The sequence below is a fragment of the Lynx canadensis genome, chromosome D3 (genome assembly GCF_007474595.2).
Source record: "Lynx canadensis isolate LIC74 chromosome D3, mLynCan4.pri.v2, whole genome shotgun sequence".
Classification (NCBI taxonomy): Eukaryota; Metazoa; Chordata; class Mammalia; order Carnivora; family Felidae; genus Lynx; species Lynx canadensis.
This window is the reverse complement of record NC_044314.2, coordinates 86,536,554-86,559,411: the sequence shown is the minus strand read 5'-3', so window position 1 is coordinate 86,559,411 and position 22,858 is coordinate 86,536,554. Positions and strand designations below refer to the sequence as shown.

The following is a 22,858-nucleotide window of genomic DNA, read 5'->3' as shown; positions in this document are numbered from 1 at the left end:
AGAGTGAAGAACATGCCAGTGAGGACAAAGGAGGCACCCTCCATGCCAGTCTGGAGAAGAGGGCCACACAGGGGGCAGGGGTGGTTCCCCAGTGCGCACACTAGAAAGCAAACTGGTTTCAGCTCTGAGAGCAGCCGCGAGAGAAGCGCCAGGGGCGCTTCATCAGCACTTTGTTGTACCCCGGGCCTCCAGCTGACCGAGCTCAGCCATGTCCCCTCCCCTTCTGCTCTCCTTTTGCAGCCTGTCCCGCCCGTGATGTTGGCTAGCCAGTCAACGGGAAATACCCAAGAACATTTCATGGGGACCAGCACACGGACCGTATCCCGTGTCAGCCTTCTTCAAGAAGACTGAGAACGCATCGGCAAAATCGGTCCACGAAAAGGGGGCCCTCCTTTTAATTTCAAAGCAGTGAAAATCAAAGGTTTCACATACATGTTTTTATGAAAGCCACACTTGGCATCAAGCAGGTTACCTACGTTTAGAATAAGTATGTTTTCCAAATTAAAAAAATCAGAACACCCGGTACCCTGTCCACGGTCTGAAATCAGCCATCACAGAAGTCTAACACGTACACCTCCCTCCTGGCAGCCGCCGTCAGTGGAAGAAAGAGGTGCAGAAGCGCACGCGGCCAAGACTGTGTAGAGAGAGCTTGGCAAGGGTGGGAGAAAGAGGAGGAAGAAGGAAACTATGGCCAGAGTCGGGCACGTTCCAAGAGCACGTACAGTTGGGCCACCTGAGATCGTTCTCCAGGTTACCTAGAAAAGCAGGGAAGTGATGCTGGCCTATGTCCTCTGCCCCTTCCGGGCTGTGAACCTAAGCCCATGGCTGCCCAGGACGCTGAAACCCTGGGAATCCTCACAGCACACCCCGAAAGCTTCCTCTGACGGCCTTTCACAGGTCGCCTCGGGTCCCCGCATAGTCCTCAGACCCGGGGTTTTGTCTCCCACCGCTCAGTCCCCAAGGAGACAAGTCACAGCAGGAGCGGTCTGTAGGGCAGCTGGGGGCGATTTTGCACGGCACGCACTGGGCACTATCTACAAACACTTTGGTGGTTACAACTGGGGCAGGGGTGCTACTGGCATCTAGTGGGTGGAGGCCAGGGGTGCCGCTCGACTTCCTGTGTGCGCAAGACAGCCCCACCACCGACAGGTTCCCACTCCAGTGCCGGCAGTGCCCAAGTCAAGAAACCCTGCTCTAAAAGCATCATAGCAAAAGGTTTGCTTTTGCTTCCTGCTATTTGTAATCCTTCCCTGGGCTTCGGTGGAAATGTTTGCTTATTTAGTTAGAGAAATAAATCCTAGGACTGGAGCTGGCAGCCAACCAGCAGTTATTATAGAAAAGAGCAAAGTTAAAAAAGAAAATAAAAGAGCAAAGCTAAAAAGGGAAGGGAAGGGAAGGGGAGGGGAGGGGAGGGGAGGGGGAAGGGAACGGAAGACAAGAAAAAAAAAAAAAAGAGAGCAAAGCAGAGTCCATCAAGGCACCAGGGTGCAATCATCCAAACCTAACACTAAGCCCTTCTCTCTCTCTCTCTCTCTCTCTCTCTCTCTCTCTCTCTCTCTCTTTCTGTCTGGGACTCTGGAGTTACCAGTGGTTGGAGGTGACATAGAGACTTTCCAGGGGGCCCAGAAGCTTGTTGTGACCCAACCCCAAGTGCTGGAGTCGCGGGGGCGGGGCAGCGCACAGACACTCCATGCTGCGGATCTCGTTGCCATAGAGCTCCAGCACCTGAGAGAGGCAGAAAGAATGGTGCCTGTGAGCCCCAGTCCCTCCATCCTTCCTTCCCTTCTCCCTCCCTCCCGCTGTCCCTCCTCCTCCCTCCCTCCTCCCTGAGAAACGGGGGAGGACCGTGAAGCATTCAAGCCAGGCCACCCCGGTGTCCATCCGGACTCACTTTAAAATAGGGGAAAGGGGCGCCTGGGTGGCACAGTCGGTTAAGCGTCCGACTTCAGCCAGGTCACGATCTCGCGGTCCGTGAGTTCGAGCCCCGCTTCGGGCTCTGGGCTGATGGCTCAGAGCCTGGAGCCTGTTTCCGATTCTGTGTCTCCCTCTCTCTCTGCCCCTCCCCCGTTCATGCTCTGTCTCTCTCTGTCCCAAAAATAAATAAACGTTGAAAAAAAAAAATAAATAAATAAAATAAAATAGGGGAAAAACAGGGCACCTGGTGGCTGAGTCCGTTGAGCATCCGACTTCAGCTCAGGTCATGATCTCACGGTTACTGAGTTCCAGCCCCGCGTGGGGCTCTGTGCTGACCGCTCAGAGCCTGGAGCCTGCTTCGGATTCTGTGTCTCCCTCTCTCTCTGCCCCTCCCCCTCTTGTGCTGTCTCTCTCAAAAATAAATAAACATTAATTTTTTTTTAATATGGAATAATATTTCTATAGCAGGTGTTGGAAACTTTCTTTTCCTTTTGTGAAGAAAACTTTAAAATTTGGCACGGGACGGGGGGTAACATAGCATTTTGGCAATTGCTCAACCCACAGCAACATGTCACTGAGAAAGCTAAAGGGCCCCTGGCTGGAGTAAGGGATGGACTTGAGGAGAACAAGGCATTCTTGCACTTCTGCTCCAAGGTCTCACCTGAGTTCTTCCGAAGCCTGGCACTGAGCCATATTTCTGAGTCCCTTTTGCCACTACATCTACTAATTTCCACATTTAACTTAAAATGGAGAGCATTTGGGGGAACCTGGGTGGCTCAGTCAGCTAAGCATCCAACTCGGTTTCAGCTCAGGTCATGATCTCACAGTTTGTGAGTTCAAGCCCCGCATCGGGCTCTGCACTGACAGCACAGAGCCCACTTGGGATTCTGTTTCCCTCTCTCTCTGCCCCTCCCCTGCTCATTCTCTATCTCAAAGTAAATAAAAATAAAAACTTAAGCCTGGAATAGCATGCATTTATTTATTTATTTATTTATTTATTTATTTATTTATTTATTTATTTTGAGAGAGAGCATGGCCTGTGCATGACCTCGGGAGGGGCAGAGAGAGAGGGAGAGAGAATCTTGAGCAGGCTCCACGCTTAGCGCACAGCCTGATGGGGAGCTTGATCTCACGACCGTGAGATCATGACCTGAGACAAAATCAAGAGTTGGACGTTTAACTGACTGAGCCATTCCGGTGCTCCTAGTTTCTTTTCAAATGATTATTTTTATGGTGGCAAAATATATATAATTTGTCATGTTACCTATTTTTCTTTTTTCTTTATTTTTTTATTTTAGAGACTGTGCACATGAGCGGGGGAGGGAGTGGGGGAGGGATAGAGAAATAGAGAGAGAGAGAGAGAGAGAGAGAGAGAGAGAATCTTCAGCAGGCTCCAAGTTCAGCATGGAGCCCAACACGGGGCTAGATCCCTCAACCCTGGGATCATGACCTGAGCTGAAATCAAGAGTCAGGAGGCTCAAACGACTGAGCCACCCAGGCGCCCCCATTTTACCTCCTTTTAAGTGTACAATTCAGTGACATTAAGTTCACTCACACTGTAGTGCAGCTGTCACTGCTACCTACTTCTGAAATTTTTCATCACCCCAGACAGACTGTACCCCATTAAGCAACAACTCCACATCGCCCTCACCCCTGCCCCAGTAACCTCTGATCTACTCCCTGTCTCTGTGGAATTGCCTCTTCTAGATATTTCATGCAAGTGGAATCAGCTAACATGTGACCTCTCGTGTCGGGACTCTTGTACTCAGCATCACGTGTTCAAGGTTCGTCCATGTCCCAGCACGAATCGTTCCGGTTTATGACTGAAGAATATCCCACCACATGGAGGGACCGCATTTTGTTTGCCCTTTCTCGGCTGGTGGACATCTGGGTTGTCTCCACCTTTCAGCTGTCGTGAGGAGTGCTGCCGTGAAGACGGGCCAGCAAGAATCTCAGTCCCTGCCTTCACTTCTCTGGGGCATACACCCAGACACGGAACGGCAGGGTCCTGTGGAGATTCTACTTTTTCGGAACCTGGCCTCCCTCTCCAAAGCCTGGGGCTGGTCCTTGGCATCCAGCCACACTGGCCAAACCTTCGGTGGGGAGGGCAGGGGCAAGGCCTCTGGGCAGAACCAACTCGAAGACCCTAAATGGAGTCTGAGCTCTTTTACCTTGAGAGTTGGGGGCAGGTTGACAGCATCAATCTCCTGGATTTGATTAGCACTCAGTACCAACTCTTCAAGATTTAGAAATTTCAGGAGGTCTTTATCCACCAGGCTCACCTGGAAGGGAAGGAAAGGAAGTTGGAGCTCTTGCGGGTGAGGCAGCTTTGGAGCAGAAACAGGGTCCACGGGAGGCCACCGACAGGAGGCCACCTGCCTCCTGAGGGAGTCACCTCGAACACCCCAACCCCTTTCGTCTCCCCTACCGACCCTCTTACAGCCTCTCCTGCACACTCCACCAGGATCCCTGGGCTCCGCCTCCGCAGTGACCTCTCAGCCCCCGCCTCACTCCCCGGAGGCGCTGTACAGCTACCAGCCCAGTGTCCTGTGTCCCCAGTTGGACTGTGTGCTCCCAAGGGCAGGGATCCCATGTTCTGTGCTGTCTACCCCTGAGGCCTTAAGGAATCACTAGTTTACACACAACAGGATCAGACCGGAAGTTCAGAGGCCTATCTGTGAACCTTCAGTTCTCTGTGGCCTCAAAGACATCAGGGCCCTTCCTGGCGACTGTGCCAGTGTGCCCAGGATTGAGGCGTTCCCGGGACACTTTCAGCGCTGATGCCCGAAAGTCCCAGGAAAACTGACAGGAGTTGTTCCCGCCCCTCCCACCTGGTACTGTGTAGATCCCCAGTTTCTCTGGGAAAGGGGAAGCCAATGTAGGCAGGCTGAGTTTGCAGATTGGGGCTCTGTTATCGGTAGAGGCAAAGAAGGCTTCTCAGTAACAGAAATTAATACAGTACCATGCCAACCCTCCCCAACCCCGGGCCCCCACAGTTTAAGTAAAACCAACACAGACACTTCAAAGGTCTCTCCGAGGACCCAGGAGCCCCAAGTCAGAAGTCAGCTGTAGAAAACACACCTGGATTCCCCGGGGGTGAAGGAAGAAGACACAGAACAAATGAGCAGCTGGCCCTGGCAGGTGGAGGCGCTGGTGAAATTAATTAGGTCCGAGCTACCTCCCCATCCTTCCTTCTACTCACCACCTAGGTCTCACCACTAAGCTCTTTAAGGGGCATGGCCTCCTTGACATCAACTTCTGGCACTCACCTGCTTGTCCACCACTCGTAGGGACCTGAAGTAGGAGTAGAAGAAGGTGTCCTTGAGCATCAGGGGATTCCGGATGGCCAGTTCTCTCAGAAAACGGTCCTCTGCACTGGAGCCCTCCAGCAGAGCCCAGGGGGAGTGGGGGCTGCGGACCAGGCCCAACAGGGCCTCCACCGTCTCCTCCCGGGGGCTCACGGCCTCCTCGTCTCTGGGGATCAGCTCCCTCCATGTTCGCCAAGTTCGAGGAAGAAAACGTGACTTATTCTGCAGCAGTGGAGGTGGAGAAGTTCGCTACTCGTGACTCAGCCCTCTCAAGGATTCGAGACTCCCCAAAAAGAGTAGATGGTAAGATAGGACCATCAGGGATCAAGAGTTTAGAAGTTTAAGCAGTGAGTAATCAATACTTCCGACTGATCATCAGCCATGGATAGAACTACAAAGAACTGCATTCCTGCCTTTAGGAATTTACTCAAGCTGGGAACCCTGAAGAAGCAGGTGAAAGCAACCTAACAGTTAAGAAGGATTTATGTACTAAAAGCTAGAGGCGCAAAAGGCAATCTGGGGGATGTATTAACCAAGGAATGGCTTTCGAGGAAGAAGTACCATGGCTGAAAAGGTGAATTCAGAATTTAGAGGCCACAGGGGATGGGGAAAGGTTGGGTCCCAGAGCTGACTTTCTCCCAGCCCTTCCCCCAGGAGAACTGGAGACATCGGTGAAACCCAACAGCACCTTGCACAGTAGACACTCAACAGTGTTTGTTGAGGAGACAAACAAATCCATTAGTTCCTTGATTGGTGCCTTGGTTTTCTCCTCTATGAAAATGGGCACACAGACCTCCCCTTAGCCCCTACCAGTGTGGGGGGGCCTCAGCTTCCCAGCAAGCAGGAGGGGAACATTCCAGACCCTCAAGATATTCCAGGGCACATCCTGGGGGCTGCAGGTTCTCAATGGCCTGCTCCTCATCCCCATCAGGAGCACTGGCTGATGGGGGTGGGGTGCGGGCAGACGCACCTGCTCCAGCCCGCAAGAGCCACGACTTGCACCCCAGGGCGAAACTTTAGAAGGGAAGTGTTTCCGGCCTCAGAGACCAGGAGCCAGGAGAGGAGGGAGGGGGCCGCTTCTCCCCCAGACCCACCGGCCTCTGGAGGCAGCAGAACCGGGCCTGCTCAGGACCACGCCTTCTGCGCTCTGGGGCACCTGAGGGTTGAGAAGCTCTTGGCCCAGGCAAAAACTTTCCACCTCAAAGGGAGCCTGGTGTTTCTAACGGAGAAGCCCTACCCCCGGGTCAGCCCGCCGGGCTCAGGTCTAGGCGGGGTCCCGCCCTCCTCTGCGGGTCAGGCCCGCGGGGTGGAGGGGGAGGGGGAGGAGCTCTCCCGTCGGCCCCTGCGGCGTCCCAGGGTCCGACCCCAGCTCAGGACGCTCCCTAAACTCCCAGATCCAAACCTCCCCTCAGGCTTCTCCGGATCCGCCAAAGCCTGTGCCGGCGGCCCGGGCCGCTCGGCGCCGCAGATCCCCGCGTCCCTCCTCCGGCCGCCCCCGCCTGCGCCCGCACCCAGCTGCCGGTGCCGCACGGGAACTCGCGAAGACACAACTGCCTCAGGTGCTCCCGGACCGCGGCGCTCACGGTCCCGCCGGGCGTCTCCATGCCCGCGCGGCCGCCTCGCCTGGCCGGTTGCTAGGCAACCGCCGGGACACACGTGCGCGCTCACCGGGGCCGGGCGCGCGATCCTCCCGGCGGGGGCGCGCGGCACGCAGGCGCTCCAGGTGAACCCAAGACCAGCGGGGGTCTGCGGACTTTTCCCCGCGGGCCGGGAAACCGAGACCCTGACTCAGACGGGGACGACCTGGGTTTTTGATTCTGACCCTTTTGCGCCCGCAGCTGCAAAATGGGACAATAGTACACTTCCCACCCCCACCAGGGGCCATAACTGCTGTAGCTCCTAGCAGGCGCTTCCCACCTGAGAAAAGTGCTGATTATCGTTCCCATTTGACAGATCTAGGAAAGAGAAATGAGCCCAAGGTCAAACAGTCTCAAGATAAACCAGTGGATTCCAATGTGGATCGCTTTAACCCCTGAGTCCGGGGTTTTAAATCACTGTCTACATATATAACCGTTTTAGCACCAAGACCCCATTATAGACGGAAGCGAGCTCGCACATCATCTCTCCATCCTAAGTATCCAGCATCTAGCCGACTGCTACCCAAACAGTAAGGGCTCCCGGGCACACGTTTGAGAAACAAATGGGATGATTTGGTTCCTGTAATTTGGAAATGCAACATCTTTACTGAGCTATAATTTACGAACCCCCAAATCCACCCGTTTAAAGTCTGCAACTTTGTGTGATTTTTAGTATAGTCCCAATGCAACGGTATTCATAGCGCAACTATCACTGTTATCTAATTTTCAACTTTTTTCTCACCCCAAAAGGAAACCCCATACCCACGAGGCAGTCAATCCCCATTCCCCCTTCCGTCCATCCCCTAGCAACCACTAATAGGCTTCTGTCTCTATGGATTTGCTTCTCCTAAATATTTCATATTAAATGGAATCATACAATATTTGCCATTTTGTGTCTGGCTTCTTTGGCTCAGCATCATGTTTTCAGGGTTCACCCATGTTGTAGCAGGTGTCCGTGCCTTATTCCTTTCTATGGCTGAATAATATTGCATTGTATGAATGGACTACATTTTGCGTATCCATTCACCCACTGAGGGACATTTGTTTTCACTTTTTAGCTCTTATGAAAAATTCCGAAACGTTCCTGTACATGTTTTTATGGCAACATATGTTTTCATTCCTCTTGGGTCCATACCTAGGAATGAAATTGCTGAATCATATGGTCACTGTATGTTTAACAGTTTGAGGAAACTGTTTTACACAGAAGCTCTGCTATGTCACCTCCCCATCAGCAATATATGAAGATTCCGGTTTTTTAATATCTTCACTAACACCCATTATTTTACTGCTTTGTTTTGTTTTTATAATAGACATCTTAGTTGATGTGATGTATCTCGTTGTGGTTTTTATTTGCATGTCCCTAATGCCTGGCTAGTGATATGGAGCATCTTTTCATGTGCTTTTTGGCCATTTGTGTATCTTCTTTGGAGAAATGTCTTTCAGATTCTTTAGTCATTTAAAACGATTTTTTGTCTTTTTATTGTTGATTTTTAAAAGTTTTTTTTTAATATATTCTGGATATTAGCCCCTTGTTTTACATACAATTTCCAAATATTTTCTCCCATTCCATGGTTGTCTTTTCAATTTATTGATAGTGTCCTTTGATCCACAAAAGTCTTTAATTTCAGTGAAGTGTCATTTATCTATTTTTTCTTATGTTGCTTGTGCTTTTGGTGTAATTTTAAAGAAACTATTGCGTAATCCTAATAAAATTAAGTTTGAGTGTTCTTTATATATTTTGTCAGATTTGTGGTTTGCAAATATATTTCTCCCAGTCTAGACTTGTCTTTTCTAAACAGTGTCTTTAGAAGACCAAACATTTTTAATTTTGACGAAGTCCAATTTATTGATGGGATCCTTCCGAAAACACCCTCTGTGGTAGACATCTTTCATCCTTTTTGACTGTGTGTCAAACACCTTTACTGTATCAGAACACCTTTACTATTATTATTATTAGAGAGAGAGAGAGAGCATGTGCAAGTGGGGGAGGGGTGAGGGGGAGAGAGAGAGAGAGAGAGAGAGAGAGAGAGAGAGAGAGAGAGAATCTTAATCCACACTCAGTGTGGAGCCTGGCTTGGGGCTAGATCTCACCATGATAAGATTATGACCTGACCCGAAAACAAGAGTCAGATGCTCAACCAACTGAGCCACCCAGGTGCCCACACCTTTACTTTTATTAGAAAAATTCTCCAGAACTGGGCTATAAGACAAAATAAGAGCCACATGTCCTTTTAAAGAATAAGATAAATATCCATGAGTGATATAAGCAAATCAGAAAGATGAATTGGGGATGACTCCTGGGATTTTTTTTTTTAATTTTTTTAATTTGACGCTTATTTATTTTTGAGACATAGAGAGACAGAGCATGAATGGGGGAGGGTCAGAGAGAGAGGGAGACACAGAATCTGAAACGGGCTCCAAGCTGTCAGCACAGAGCCCGATGCGGGGCTCGAACTCACGGAGTGTGAGATCATGACCTGAGCCGAAGTCGGTCGCCCAACCGACTGAGCCACCCAGGCGCCCCGACTCCTGGGATTTTAATGAGGCAACTAGGTGGTTGATCTGCAGTGAGGGAAAAGAAGTCTCTAGAGGAGTAATCAAGAATCCTGTCTCGAATGACTTAAGTTCAAGATGCCCATTGACATCTATCCCATGTCAAGTCAGCAGCTGGATAGGAGTTGAGAGCACAGGGACGAGATCAGCTCTGGGTGGCCCATAGAGCCCAATGCACAACAGAAGAAACAGTTGGGAACCCTCGTCCACCCCAAGTCCCCCTCCAGCCCCTGCTGTCTCTTTCCTCCTCTGATCCAGTCTTCTGGACAGACTGGTCGGACAGCCCTTTTACCTCACTTCCCAAACTGCCACAATATGGCTCCTGCCCTAACAACTTATTCAAACTCCCCAAGCAAAGTTCCCAGTGACCTTATGTTGCCACACCTAGTGAATCCCTTCAGTCTTTATCTTATTTGACCTCTCCATGGCTTATGATGGTGCTAATTGTATCCTCCTCCTTGAAAACCACTTTTCATCTTGGTCCATGGCGTGTTTTCCTAGTACATTTCTCTCCCTCCCAAGAGTGTCTTCTCAGTGTTGTAGACTGAGTGTCATCTCCCTCTCCCTCTTCTGTTAATAGATGTGGACCCCTGGACTCCACACTTACCTTACATGTCTCTTGTTGGTCATCTCTTGTAGGATTACAGTTTTCTCAATTACAATGTACAGATGGCACCCAAAGACGGCACAATATACAGACATGGCACCCATGACTCCAGTTCCTTCCTTCAAGCTCCAAATCCGAATGTCCAAAGGCTCACTGTCCATCTTTACCTGAGAGTTCCATGACGCTTCCAACTTACCGTGTCAAAACTGAATTCTTCACTCACCTGAGCCCTGTGATCCCCTCTGCTTATAGCACCACAATCTGTCCAGTTACCCAAACCACCAACCCAGAAGCAGTTCTCAACTCCTCCTTCTCCACTATCCCCATGTCCACTCAACCACCATCTCCTGAGAACTTTGCCTCCTACAAATTTCTCCACTCTATCCACACCCATTCGTCTCCACAATTACTATTACCTTGACTCATATGCTTGGTTTTGGACATATCGAGGGCAGGACATTCCACTGGAGATGCCCATTAGGCAACCGAACATTTAGATCTGGAGTTTGAAAGAGAGAGACATTAAGGTTTGAGGAACATGGATCGACGATGGGGCCCTTGGAGACATGCCCATTAAGAGATCAAGAAGGAAGATGATTTGGCCTAAGAAGGCATGGTCAGAGGGCCGCAAGGTATCGGGATCATATTATTATAGAGTAAAGAGGAAAAAGAGGTTTTCAAGAAAGAGGAAGTGGTTGGCATTACAGCGTGTCATGGAGGGGTCAAGTAAAATGAAGGCTGAGAGGAAGCCAGTAAGGTTGGCAACATGAGGCCACTGAAGACTATATTGGTCCTCAGTTGCTTCCATAACAAATGCCATAAAGCCAGCAATATAAATCTATGAAGTTACTTCCTACAGTTTCTGTAGGTCAGAGGTCCAGCATGGAGAAACTGGATTCTCTGCTCAGGGTGTTACCAGGCCAAAGTCAGAGTAGCAGCTGGGGCTGTGGTTCTCAACTGGGGCCCGGGGTCCTCCTCCAAACTCACTGATTGTCGGCCAAATTCGTTTTCTCCTCATGCTTTCCACCTAGCGCCCTCCCTCTTCAAGCCAGCCAATAGTGGTTGAGTCTTTCTCATGCTTTGAGTCTCTCTGCCTTCTTTATTTTTAAGGGTTCGTGGAACTACATTGGACCCACCCGGTAATCAACCTTTCTTCAGGTCAGCGGATTAGTAACCATTAGTAATTAATTCCATCTGCAAAGTCCCTGTAATGTAATATAATTATGGGAGTAAATACCAGAGGGTGAAAGTCACATGGGCAAAATTCTGCCTACCGTGGACTTTGCTAGAGGATTTTGAATAAATTGTTAGGGTAAAAACCATATTGTGGCGTTTGGGGAAGTGAGGTAAATGTGCATGTAGACCATTCTGTTAAGAAACTTGGATAAGAGGAAAGAGACAACAGGGACTGGAGGGGAACTAGGGATTAAGGGTGGAGGAAGGGGGTTTCTGACTCTTTTCTGTTGTGTGTGTTGGATTCTGTGGATGGCTCTGGTCTGGCTTCCTTCCTGTGCTCTTGACTCCTATCCAGTTGCTAACTTGACATCGAATGCCCAGTGGGCGTCTTGAACTGAACTCATTCCCGATGAGACTCTTGATTTCTCCTCTCCAGGCTCCTTTTCCCTCACTGCAGATCAACTACTCAGTTACTTCACCAAAATCCCAGGATTCATCCCTGATTCCTCTCTCGGATTTACCTCCACACAAGGCCATCAGTCGGTTCTGTGGACTCCATCTCTCTCCTCTCTACCCTGGTCCAAGCCACCATTACCTCTATCTAGACAGCCACATAGCCTCCTAACTGGCCCCTCTATTCCATCTTGGATTTACACAATCCATTCTCTACTCAGGGGCCTCTCTCATTCTTCCTTCTTAACCGACTGAGCCACCCAGGTGCTCTATTCTTCCTTCTTAAAGTACACCAGAGCCTATACTCGCCTCCCTACTCGCCTCCCTGGACAGCCGTCCAGCAGTACCTTGTCACACTTGGGATAAAATCCAAGTTCTTTATCATGGCCTCAGAAGGCCCTCTGTGTCCTGGCCTCTGTCTACCTCTCTACCCCACTACCCTCCCCTTCTTTTGCTTCACTCCAGCTCCCACGACCCATTTCCCATTCTTGGCCACACCAAGCTCACTTTTGCCTGAGGATTTTTACACTAGTGTCCTCTACACGTGGAACACCCTTTCCCCAGATCTTCCCACAGGGACACCTCCTCAGAGAAACTATTCCTCGTCACTTAGAGTATCTCACCTACCACTCTCTCCTTCTCCCATCACCTTGTTTTATTTTTATAGTTCTTATTACCTTACACTTTCTTGTTTGCTAATGTGTCTACTGTCTGCCCGTTGCCCATCAGAACACCAGCTATCAGGGCAGGGACCTTGTTTAACTTCTTTGCCACCATTCCTAAGACCCTAGAAGAGTCTATTATTCAAAATATGAATTAGCACCTTCAACAAATAACTCTGGAGCACAGACTCCGGTTCTAGGCCTTGTCGTTGCAAAGACACAGTTGACAATCCAATGATGTTCAAGGCCAAGCAGAACGGAGATGAGGCCTTTGACTCACCATATTCACTGTGGTTATCGGGGCCATCCCCGCACACTGGCATGGGCATACTTCAGAAATTTCCAAAGGTAATACATTTTGAGAAACCTCATGCCAGTCTGACGCCTACGCATACTCACTGTGACCCTCCCCAGAAATTCCCTGTGGGGCACTGACCCTCAGCTCCTGTAAATCACCTGTTCCTGGGGAGTTAGGCCTGTCAAATCTGGGCTTCAAAATTTCTTCTAGTCAAATCGACAAGCTTTTTCCCAGAAGAAATGGCAAAGATGTGTGTGCTTTCCTGTGTCTGTACTGAGTCAGGCATCTGCCCACCTTGAGGGTAACCTCAGCATTTCCTTCCAGTCCCGCTTTCACCCAGCCTCGTGGGGCAGAATATTGAAAGTGTTTTCTGGAGAAAAGCTGAGCAATGATTTTGCCATGGGCGGGACGTTGATCGCTCTTTTCCCTCACAACTGGCCCTTTATATATCTCCCAGAGTCCATGGCGAGCACATCTAGCTCCAGAAGCTGTTGCCGGAGCAGGCCCTGTGTGCTCTCTCGCCATGCTCTCCCACGCAGGTACTACTGTGCCCTGATGCCTGTTTCATGAGCGTGGTCTTGTCCCGTTGGATAGAGAAGACTGTGGAGGGGCTTGGCCAGTGGTTGCTCAACAACGGCTTCAGTGGTTGCAACTGGGGTGGGCAGGGGGCGTCTGGCCGCGTGGCCCACAGCATCATTTTCTTTCTCCAGGACCCGCCAGGTTTGCCCTGTTTCTGCTCTGCTGCATGGAAACCTTGCTGCCCTCCCATATGGCACCCACCCATCGACTACAACCAAGTGACGTCCGAAAAATAATCTTGGAATTACGGCCCATGTCTAAGGGACTTTTGCAAGACTACGTAAGTGCCCTTACGGATTTCTTCTCCAGGCCATTTCTTTAAAATGCCTTCCATTTGCCCCTAGAAGAGGCCTACTATTTTAGACCCCAAGCTAGGGCTGCGGATACACCAGGAAGAGATGGGAACAACTAGACAGGATACAATGGAATTTTCATGAGGGTTGGAGGCAGAGATTAGCCCAGACAGTCTGAAGTTCAATGACTTCTCACATACTATAGGATCTGCTTTAGTAGGCCTGTTCATTCTTAACATACCTAGTTCACGGTAATGTTACATGGATTTTCCTGCCTGTAGCACAACCCTAGGGACGGGCCATCTTGCCTGACCATTTAGTTGCCTGCAAAGGTCAACCTCAGCTGTAAATGATGTCTCAGTGAATTCAGGATATCAAAATCCTCTTGTGGGCGCAGAGAGTCTCTCTTACCGCAGAGAAGGGCAGTGAACAAATTGGGGGTCTGTTTGCATGCTACTGTATCGTTTAATTAGGACCCAGTCTGCTTCTGCCAGAGGCTGTGCTGCCTCCGACCCCCATTGGGAGGAAAGTACGAGGTTGAATAAATGTAAATACTCTTCCATTTTCTCAGAGTTGTCTTCAAGATAGAACCTCTTGGGCAGCTTTGATTAAACGAACAAATAAAAGCCAACACCTGGAAACAGCTCACAGAATTGGCCTAGCCCTTCCCTTCCACCCCCTGACATTTAAGCCTTAGCCTTGGCTTTAACGGGCACAGAAACAGAGGTTGTTACAGCCGAGGTGACTCTGCAGTTCAGGCTGGTGAGATGCTGTTAGCATTTCAGCTGAACCCCAAATCTCTTAGTCCTTGGGAAGAGGGACAGGAGAGGGTGTGGTCCGGAGTCCTCAGGATGTTTGGAAAAACTCTCCCTGGCATCTTGGAGGCCTTTCCAGACGTGCACACATCCCCCTGATGAGCTGGGGATACACTGGCTTTAATACAGAGTCACAAAGAGCAAGAAGCAGGACGGAAACCCAGATGCTTTCCTATTCCCCCTCTCTGAGCCCCAGAGCAGCTAAGAGAGGATTCCTGGGGAGGTGTGTGGAGGCCTGGGTCGCATGGAGCAGGGGAGGCAGTATGGAGCAGTGGTTATTGGTAGAGGCCTCCAATATGGGTAGAGGCAATAGTGGTGACCACAGCCTCACACGATGGTGGCACCGATTACATGGGATGGCAAGGGGGACGTGCCCACCCAGCCCATCACAGAGGGAGCATTCGGACGTAAGCACTTTGACTTCCAGCCGTTACTGCGGATGTAATGTTCACCCGTGTCTCTTCCTCGTCCCACAGCTGAAGAAGGAGATGGGGTTGCCAGAATCTAACCATTCCTCGTTACCGTGTCTCAGCTCTGACTCCCAACTGCCGCACATCAATGGCTCCGCCATCCTGCCTTATTTCAGGGCGATCAGACCATTGTCAGATAAGAATACGATCGATAAAATCATAGAACAGCTGGACAAACTCAAATTTCAACGTGAACCAGAAGCAGAAGTTTCTATGCCTGCAGACAACTTTGAACGTAAAAACTTCATCTTGGCCGTTTTACAACAGTTCTCAGCGTGCCTGGAACATGTGCTTCAATCATTGAATTCTGGACTCCAGTAGGCCATTCAAGGCCATCTGGCTGAACCTATTCCTTTTGGAATGGTGGCAATGTCTGAAGCCTTGAGAAAACATAACTGGCAGGCTAAGGGTGACTGCTCTGCTGTAAATTATTCCAATGAATAATTTCAGTGAGTCCCCAGATGGGCTAGTCCCGGGAGGACTGAGGTATAAACGTGTGAGTTAACTTGAAGAGATGTCAGGTTATGACATTGTTCTCCGTCTTGGCATTTATAGAATGTTTTTCCTCTGCAGACTTAAATCTTATCTTCATTATGCCTTTGCGAAGGCAGAAGGCGATACCCGTGTTAATTTATTGGTTTTTATTGTATTGAGAGTGTTAGTGCTCCTCAGGAACTATTTAATAAATTATATTGAGTTTTTCTCATGATCTGCTTTGGATTTTGTGAGGGGGTTAAAATCAGTGGCTGGGAATCCAGGCTGGGTGGCGTTGTGGCTGAGGGAGCGTGGGGCGTGCTGTGGAAACAGATACCGTTTCTCCCCATGGGACAGGCTCAGTAGCAAATAAGAGTAATTCTAGCAGCGACAACCATTTACTGAGGATTTTCTTTATGCCAGGCCATGTAAGTACCGTTACTGTCCTCTTTTTATAGGTGGGGGAAACTGAGGCAAGGAGTCATTTAGTGACTTGCCCAAGGCCACACTAGCTGTTAAGGCAGACTCACGCTTGCCCTTCACCACTCTGCCCAACCTTTGTCCCTCTCTGGGCAGTGACTGGGTCTTAGGAGCACTTAATGGCGTGCCCGGTACAGAGCAATCATTCAAGTGTCTCCTGCACGGTTCCAAACTGGATTTCCAGTGCCTCTGCTCCTGTAAAGTCCTGTTCCATCATTGCCTCCATGACTTCTAGGTAGCCAGGGCCAAAGATTTTTTCATTTGAATGAATGTTGAGTCCAAAGTCGTTAATGGTTCTTTGAGATCATTTGGACTAATGGCTCTCAAAGCACCAGCAGCGTGGGCATCACCTGAGGGCGTGTTGGAAATGCGCATGCGTGGGCCCCACCTCACACCTACTGAATCAGACGCTTTGGAGGGGTAGTCAGTGATCCGGGTTTTAACAAAACCTCCCCGTGATTCATATACACGCTGGAGCCTGAGAACCACAGATCCTGAGTTGAACAACACCTTCATATTCATCTTATTTGGGGGAAGATGAGGCCCAAAGAGATCCTCTGATTTGCCCGCGTTCTCATATCGGGGGTGGGGGGGTGGGGGTGGTGGTGGTGATGTTATGGGACTCTGAGAGCTGCAACTCACCCGGGAATTCCCTTTCTTACTCTTGTGGGTATTTCTACTTCAGCACCTCCCGGGGCTCTGAGGCTACACACATCGTAGCCTCCAATGACAGTGTTTTGGTCAGCCTTTCCCAAAATATCCACCGTGGTGCTCGTCTGTCATTCTTTTTGACTGTCCTATATCAGAACACATTTACTATTGTTAGAAAAATTACCCCCAAGCTGGGAAATCAGGCAAAAAAAGATGACCACGTGTCCTTCCAAAGAGTAAAATAAATATCCACTAGTCTGCAGTGATATAAATAAATGGAGGAAAAGGGACAAATGTTCCTTACAGAATTCTAACTAATAAACATAGAAGGAATGAGGGAAATAGAAAATCACCATTAGAACACCTCAGTCGTGGGGCGCCGGGCTGGCTCAGTCAGTAGGGCATGCAGCTCTTGATCTCGGGATTGTAGGTTTGAGCCCCACATTGAGTGTAGAGATTACTTAAAAATAAAATCTTAAAAAAAAAAAAAAAGAACACCTCAGTCATAATTGCTGTGGGCAAGATCTACAGATGAAGGCTAAAATTAATGGGTGAACTGCGAAGAAACAGGAAATTTGCTTCACGACAAAGTATCTTCCCACAAATATTTACTAGTCATTTGGCAGTTTTAACATAGCAATGCAAATTCTTTGATATTTCCCTTCCAGGAGGTGGAGGGGAACTTCCCTCCTTCTGATGTAGGCTGGATCTGTGATTTGCTTCTAAAGCACTGAGCACAGGAGGGCAAGACAGCCACACACGAGGGAGAAAGCAATAGACAGCACCCCTGCGTGAGGCAAACAGAGCAGCCGGTGGATGTCAGGCACCCCTGATCTACCGCGGTGGGGAGGGTGGCTCGTCCTCTCTGTGGGACTCTTCCCCCAGATCCACATCCACCCCTTCGTGAGAAAACACCAGGCAAACCCGAGTCAAGGGACATTCTACAAAACCCCTGACCACAACCCTTCAAAGCTGTCAGCGTCAGGAAAATCAAGGGGAGACAGAGAAACCTCCACCTGGGGACCAAGGAGACATGAGGGTTGGGTGCAGTCTTGGAGGGGATCCTGATAAAGGACATTAGTGGAAAAACTGGTGAAAATTCAAATTAAGCCTGCACTTATGTGAATTTCTTAGTTTTGATCAATGTACCACAGTTATGTAAGACGTTCCCATTTAGGAGAAGCTGGGAGAAGGGAATATGACAACTCTGTACTATCTAGAACTTTTCTGTATAACTACATTTATTTTAAAATAAAACACTTGTAAAGGGACACCTGGATGGCTCAGTTGGTTAAGTGTCCGACTTCGGCTCAGGACATGATCTTACGGCTCATGAGTTCGAGCCCCGCGTCGGGCTCTGTGCTGACAGCTCGGAGCCCGGAGCCTGCTTCAGATTCTGTGTGTCCCTCTCTCTCTGCCCCTCCCCTGCTCTCTTCTCTCTCTCTTTCTCTCTGGCGCGCGAATGCGTGCGGGTGCTCTCTCTCACCCTCTCTCTCTCTCAAAAATAAATATTAAAAAAATAAATAAAACACTTGTAAAAGTCCACTTCTTCAGTCCCACGAGCCACATTTTAAGTGCTCCAGAGCCACATGTGGTGAGTGGTTCCTATACTGACAACACGAACGTAGAACATCTCCATCGCCACGGAAAGTTCTATCAGACAGCACTGCTCTCAGGGGATGGGGCATGATTTGTTTGGCATGATTTATTCCTGAGTAGGTCCCAGAGTCTGTGAATTTGTGGAAATTGCAGAAAATGTGTAGAATTTGTAGAAATTCGTAGACAATTGATAAGGTACAGATCATTCCTCTCTGGTAGAGAAGTAACCCCAGAGGTGAAGAGGGTTTTAGTGGCGGTGAGGGTGAGGCAGTCAAACGCCTCCCTTCCCATTTCGTTCCAGCACTCGTTTCCCTCAATGACGATGGAGAGACAGAGAAAAGGAGATGTCACCTTCACATATTATCCTTTGAGCCAGTTGTGCTGTGCTGACTGATTCCTTCACTGATGAGGTAAATAAAACTTTGGCACCTAAGTTACCTGGAATTCAGCTAACAAGGACCCACACGTAATTGGAATTTCTTTCGGTGATAATCTGCCAAAACCCGGAAAGAGGCAAAAAGACCATCAGATTCTGGCGTTTTGTCAGAAATTTAGTATCTCCTCCATCTACTCATTTCCACGGTATGTCCTGTGCTCAAGACACTCCAAAGTAATGACTTAAAAAAAAAACCCAGTATCACTGACTCACAGAGGAAAGGAAAACAAATGTTCCAGAGTCACAGGGAAGCAAAAACTACTAGGATCTAATGCGATATGATTAATACGACACTCTCTGAAGCTGAGTAGAAGCTTAAAGTCGCCCGATTTATAAAGGAAGAACAGGCAACATCAAGCTTTAAGAAAAACATTTTTAAGTAAGGTCATCTTCTTGTTCTGGAGAATTAAGAGGTGAGAGGAAAACTAAAAAGGAAATAGAAGGGGTAATCAGATAACGAATGAGGAGGAGGAGAGAGAAGAGAAGGCAAAGAAGTGGTTAAATGTAAACTAAGAAATCAAATAACCAGTAAATGTGAAACTAGGCTGAACCTTACTAGTAACCAAGAAAAGCAAATGAATAGGAGGTCATATCAGCACAGGCTTTACACACGATAAGGCCTGATGGTGCGAAAGGCCTACTCAGCCGCTTCCGGAAGTAGGTGTCTGTCTCGCAGAGGATTCCATCCTGCTGACCCTCTCCTGCTATTCTCTCCTGGTGGAATTTCCTAAGGAGCTGATCACAGACTGGACACAGACAGACACACACCCGGGGGGGGGGGGGGGGGGGGGGGGGGGGGCGGGGGCTAACAGCATTCGTGACAATATCAGAAACACACGAGGAAACCTGCGTCAGGGAAGGTCATCTGAGGAGCAGGTGCCAAGGTGGGAATCTCCATACCAAAGGCTCAGCAGTAGCAAAACTGTGAGGGGCAGCGGAGGCGCAGGGGGGACCGAGGCCAGGCCCCGGGCCCCCGTGGAAAAGAAGGCTGGTGGCAGCATGTTAGACTGAAGTGCTTTTCTTTTCTTTTAATGTTTATTTATTTTTGAGAGGGTGGGGGAGAGGGGGAGGGGCAGAAAGAGAGAGAGGGAGACAGAATCCAAAGCAGGTTCCAGGCTCTGAGCTGTCAGCACAGAGCCAGACACGGGGCTCGAACTCAGGAACCGCAAGATCATGACCTGAGCCAAAGTCGGAGGCTCAACCGACTGAGCCACCCAGGCGCCCCCTGAAGCACTTTTCTAAGACAGATTGGCGAGGCTGTGGGGAAATGTGCCGAGTCACTTGTCAGAGGAACCGCGTGTCCCTCAGAAACAAGCAGAAATGTCAGCATCCCTGACGCGGTCCCTGGCTGGGAGAGGCCTGTGGGGGACACAGTGCCCCCGCATGATGGGCAGTGGATTTCTGAGTCCATCGTGTGAGCTCCCCCTGAGTTCTAGAGAGAGAGCCTATATGGACAGAAAGCAAGACTGGGATAAGGCCAGGATAATTTTCTTTCTATTTTTATGTAGTTTCCAAATATTCTAAAATTAGGAATGTATTATTTTAGGAATCAGGGAGATAAACACAGTTTCCCATTTTGAAAAAAATAGCCGTGTGAGAAAAAGAGGTTGAAACATGGGGCGTTTGAGGGGTTTTACAAGGACCAGGGAAGGTAACAGTCTTTGGCCCAAGGCTGTTCACTGGAGCAGGGGGTTTGTCTCTTCTCCCCGATCGCTGAAAGCAGCCTGGGGTCCGCTCTTCACAGCCCTGAATCTGCGTCTCAGACTCCCAGCTGACAGGCACAACCGAAGCAGCTGGGCAGGGGCACAAGCGACCTCTAGCGTAACCCACGTGGTGCGACTTCCCCCTGCCCTTTTGTGAATGATCCCAAACTATAGTAGTTTATAATGAGAAGGAATACTCAGTATGACACTTCTAAGGCTCTTTCAGACCCCAACTTTTTTTATCTTTTTATTTTTTAATGTTTATTTCTGAAAGAGAGAGAAAGACAGAGTGCAAGCTGGGGAGGGGCAGAGAGAGAGAAGGAGACACAGAATCCTAGGCAGGCTCCAGGCTCTGAGCTGTCAGCACAGAGCCCAACACGCGGCTCGAACTCACAAACCATGAGATCGCGACCTGAGCCGAAGTCGGACGCTTAACCGACTGAGCCACCCAGGTGCCCCCAGATCCCAACTTTCTTAATTTACTTATTCAACGGCCCCGGAAACATTCTGCCTCCAACAGCATTGGTGTTAATAAGAGCAGATGTTCTCGGGTACCAGATTCTGGTTTAGGTTCTGGTTCTAGGTTCTGGTCCTGTACTTTCTGTATGCGACGTAACCTTAGACAAATTATGTCGTCTCTCTAAAGTATGCAACCTGGTAGTGTGTGCGTATATGTATATGTGTATGTGCGTGTGTGTATGTATGTTCAACCATCACAGAAATCTGATTCCAGAACATTCTCAAGCACCCCCAAAAGAAGCACTATACTCCTTAGCAGTCATTCCCTATTCCCCTATTCCTCCTCCAGCTCCTGGAAACCACTAATCTACTCTTTTTTTTCTTTTTCTTTCTAAGTTTATTTATTATTTTTAGTAATCCCTACACCCAATGTGGGGCTCAAACTCACAACCTTGACATCAGGCAAGAGTCGCACGCTCTACCAACTGAGCCAGCCAGGCGCCCCACCACTAATCTACTTTTTGTCTATGGATTTGCCTATTCTGGGCACTTAATATAAATGGAATCCTACAATATGTGGCCTTGTTTTTTTCAATGTTTATTTATTTTCGAAGGAGAGAGAGAGCGTGAGTGGGTAAGGGGCAGAGAGAGAGGGAGACACAGACTCCGAAACAGGCTCCAGGCTCTGAGCTGTCAGCACAGAGCTCGATGCGGGGCTCGAACCCACGGACCGCGAGATCATGACCTGAGCTGCAGTCGACGCTCAACAGACTGAGCCACCCAGGTACCCCCCGCCCCGTCCCCCGCATACCCACCCATTAAGCAGTCACTGCTACTCTCCCTCCCCCACTGGCCCTGGCAACGCTAACCTGCTCTCTGTCTCTGTGGATTTACCTCTTCTGGGTGTTCCATACACGGAATCTTACACTGTGTGGCCTTTTGTGTCTGGCTCCTTCAAGGTGGCATGGTGTTTTTGAGGTCCATCCTTATGGCAGCATGGGGTCAGGGCTCATCCCCTTTGAGGGCAGAATAATACTCCTCAACTCTGTTCGGTAGTTTTCAGGGTAAAAGTCTTGCACTTGCTTGATTTATTCCCAAGAATTTTCTTCTTTTTGACGCCATCGTACGTGGAGTTGTTTTCTTAATTTCTCTTTTGGGCTGTGTATTGCTAATGCCCAGAAAGGCAGCTGATTTTTGTGTGATGCTCTTGTGTCCTGTGACCTTGCTGACCTCATTTGCTGGCTCTACTAGGTTTATGTGCGCGTGTATATCCTTCAGGGTTTTCTATATATAGCATGATGTCATCTGTACACAGAGAGTTTTAGTGTCTTTTTTTTTTTTTCTTCCAGTTGGAACGTCTCGTATTTCTATGTGTCTCCTAACTGTGCTGACTAGAACCTCCAGGACAGTGTTGAATCTGTGCCCGTCCTAGATGGAAAGCATTCGGCCTTCACCAGTAAATACATTAGCTGTGGGGTCTCCTCAGACGCCTTTATCGGGTTGAGGACGTTCCCTTCCTCTCCTGCTTTGTCGAGTGTTCTTATCATGAACGGTAAGCCTGAGTTCACGCCTGTGGAAAATAAGGATAACAATTCTTACCACCCAGGGTCTTTTGAGGATACAAATGGCACCACGGTAGAAGCCTCCAGGCTGGCTGCTGGCACATGTTATTGCTACCAGACACACCCAGGTCTAGAGCTCAGATTTGCACTTGGTGATAGCGCTGCTGGGCAAGTGGTGTGCTTCTCTAAGCCTCAACTTCCTTATCTCTAAAGTGGGGATGATAATAGTACCTGCTTCATAGGGTGTTGCATCACCTGTGGCACGCAGTGGTAGATGCGACCTAACCCACGAGCTGGCTAGGCACCAGGGACACCGAAACTACGTGCTACGGTAGATGGCTGATAAAACGAGACGTGGTCCCTGTCCTTCGGTGGGGGCAATGACGCGAGGGCAGTACCGAGAGTGACGTGACCAAGCAGAAGGTGCCACATGACGTAAGTGACAAATGGAGCACCGGTGGTAGTTCGAAGCCCGGCGTGGGGTGGCGGCCTGCAGAGAGGGACAGAGCGCAGGGCCTCCCGGGGGGCAGGGCACAGAGGGGGGAAGCACGGGGCGTAGCTAACGGTCACAGGGAGTCCGCTTAGCCTGGAACCTGGGCGGTGTCACTGGCAGGGAGGACACTTGGAGTTAGTGGTCCACTGAACGCCACGCTAAGGACTGGGGGACTTTATTCTAGAAGAACAGGAAGTTCTGAAGTGCCGGGAGGAAGGCACATTTTTTAAACAAGG

At 49.4% G+C, this 22,858-nt stretch overlaps 2 protein-coding genes across 2 annotated transcripts in view; one reads left to right on the top strand and one right to left on the bottom strand.

The window, feature by feature from the left end:
* Window positions 1–22,596, bottom strand: part of LRRC43 (leucine rich repeat containing 43) — a 34,583-nt gene extending 11,987 nt beyond the window's left edge. The window contains exons 1-4 of the mRNA XM_030336888.1: window positions 21,462–22,596; window positions 5,184–5,444; window positions 4,086–4,196; window positions 1,586–1,725 (exon numbers count right to left, since the gene is read on the bottom strand). Of these exons, the coding sequence (XP_030192748.1) occupies window positions 1,586–1,725; window positions 4,086–4,196; window positions 5,184–5,444; window positions 21,462–21,479 (530 nt within the window). The 5' untranslated portion in view covers window positions 21,480–22,596. The remainder of the gene's footprint in view (window positions 1–1,585; window positions 1,726–4,085; window positions 4,197–5,183; window positions 5,445–21,461) is intronic.
* On the top strand, window positions 13,132–15,086 carry IL31 (interleukin 31). The gene is made up of 3 exons (XM_030336891.1): window positions 13,132–13,147; window positions 13,319–13,467; window positions 14,772–15,086. Exons 1-3 carry the CDS (start codon window positions 13,132–13,134, stop codon window positions 15,084–15,086), a joined length of 480 nt encoding a protein of 159 aa, XP_030192751.1.
* Window positions 22,597–22,858: the final 262 nt, after the last annotated feature.

Coding starts and splice junctions, on each gene's coding strand:
- IL31 (XM_030336891.1), top strand. Junction 13,468..14,771: donor AGGGACTTTTGCAAGACTAC/GTAAGTGCCCTT, acceptor CTCGTCCCACAG/CTGAAGAAGGAGATGGGGTT.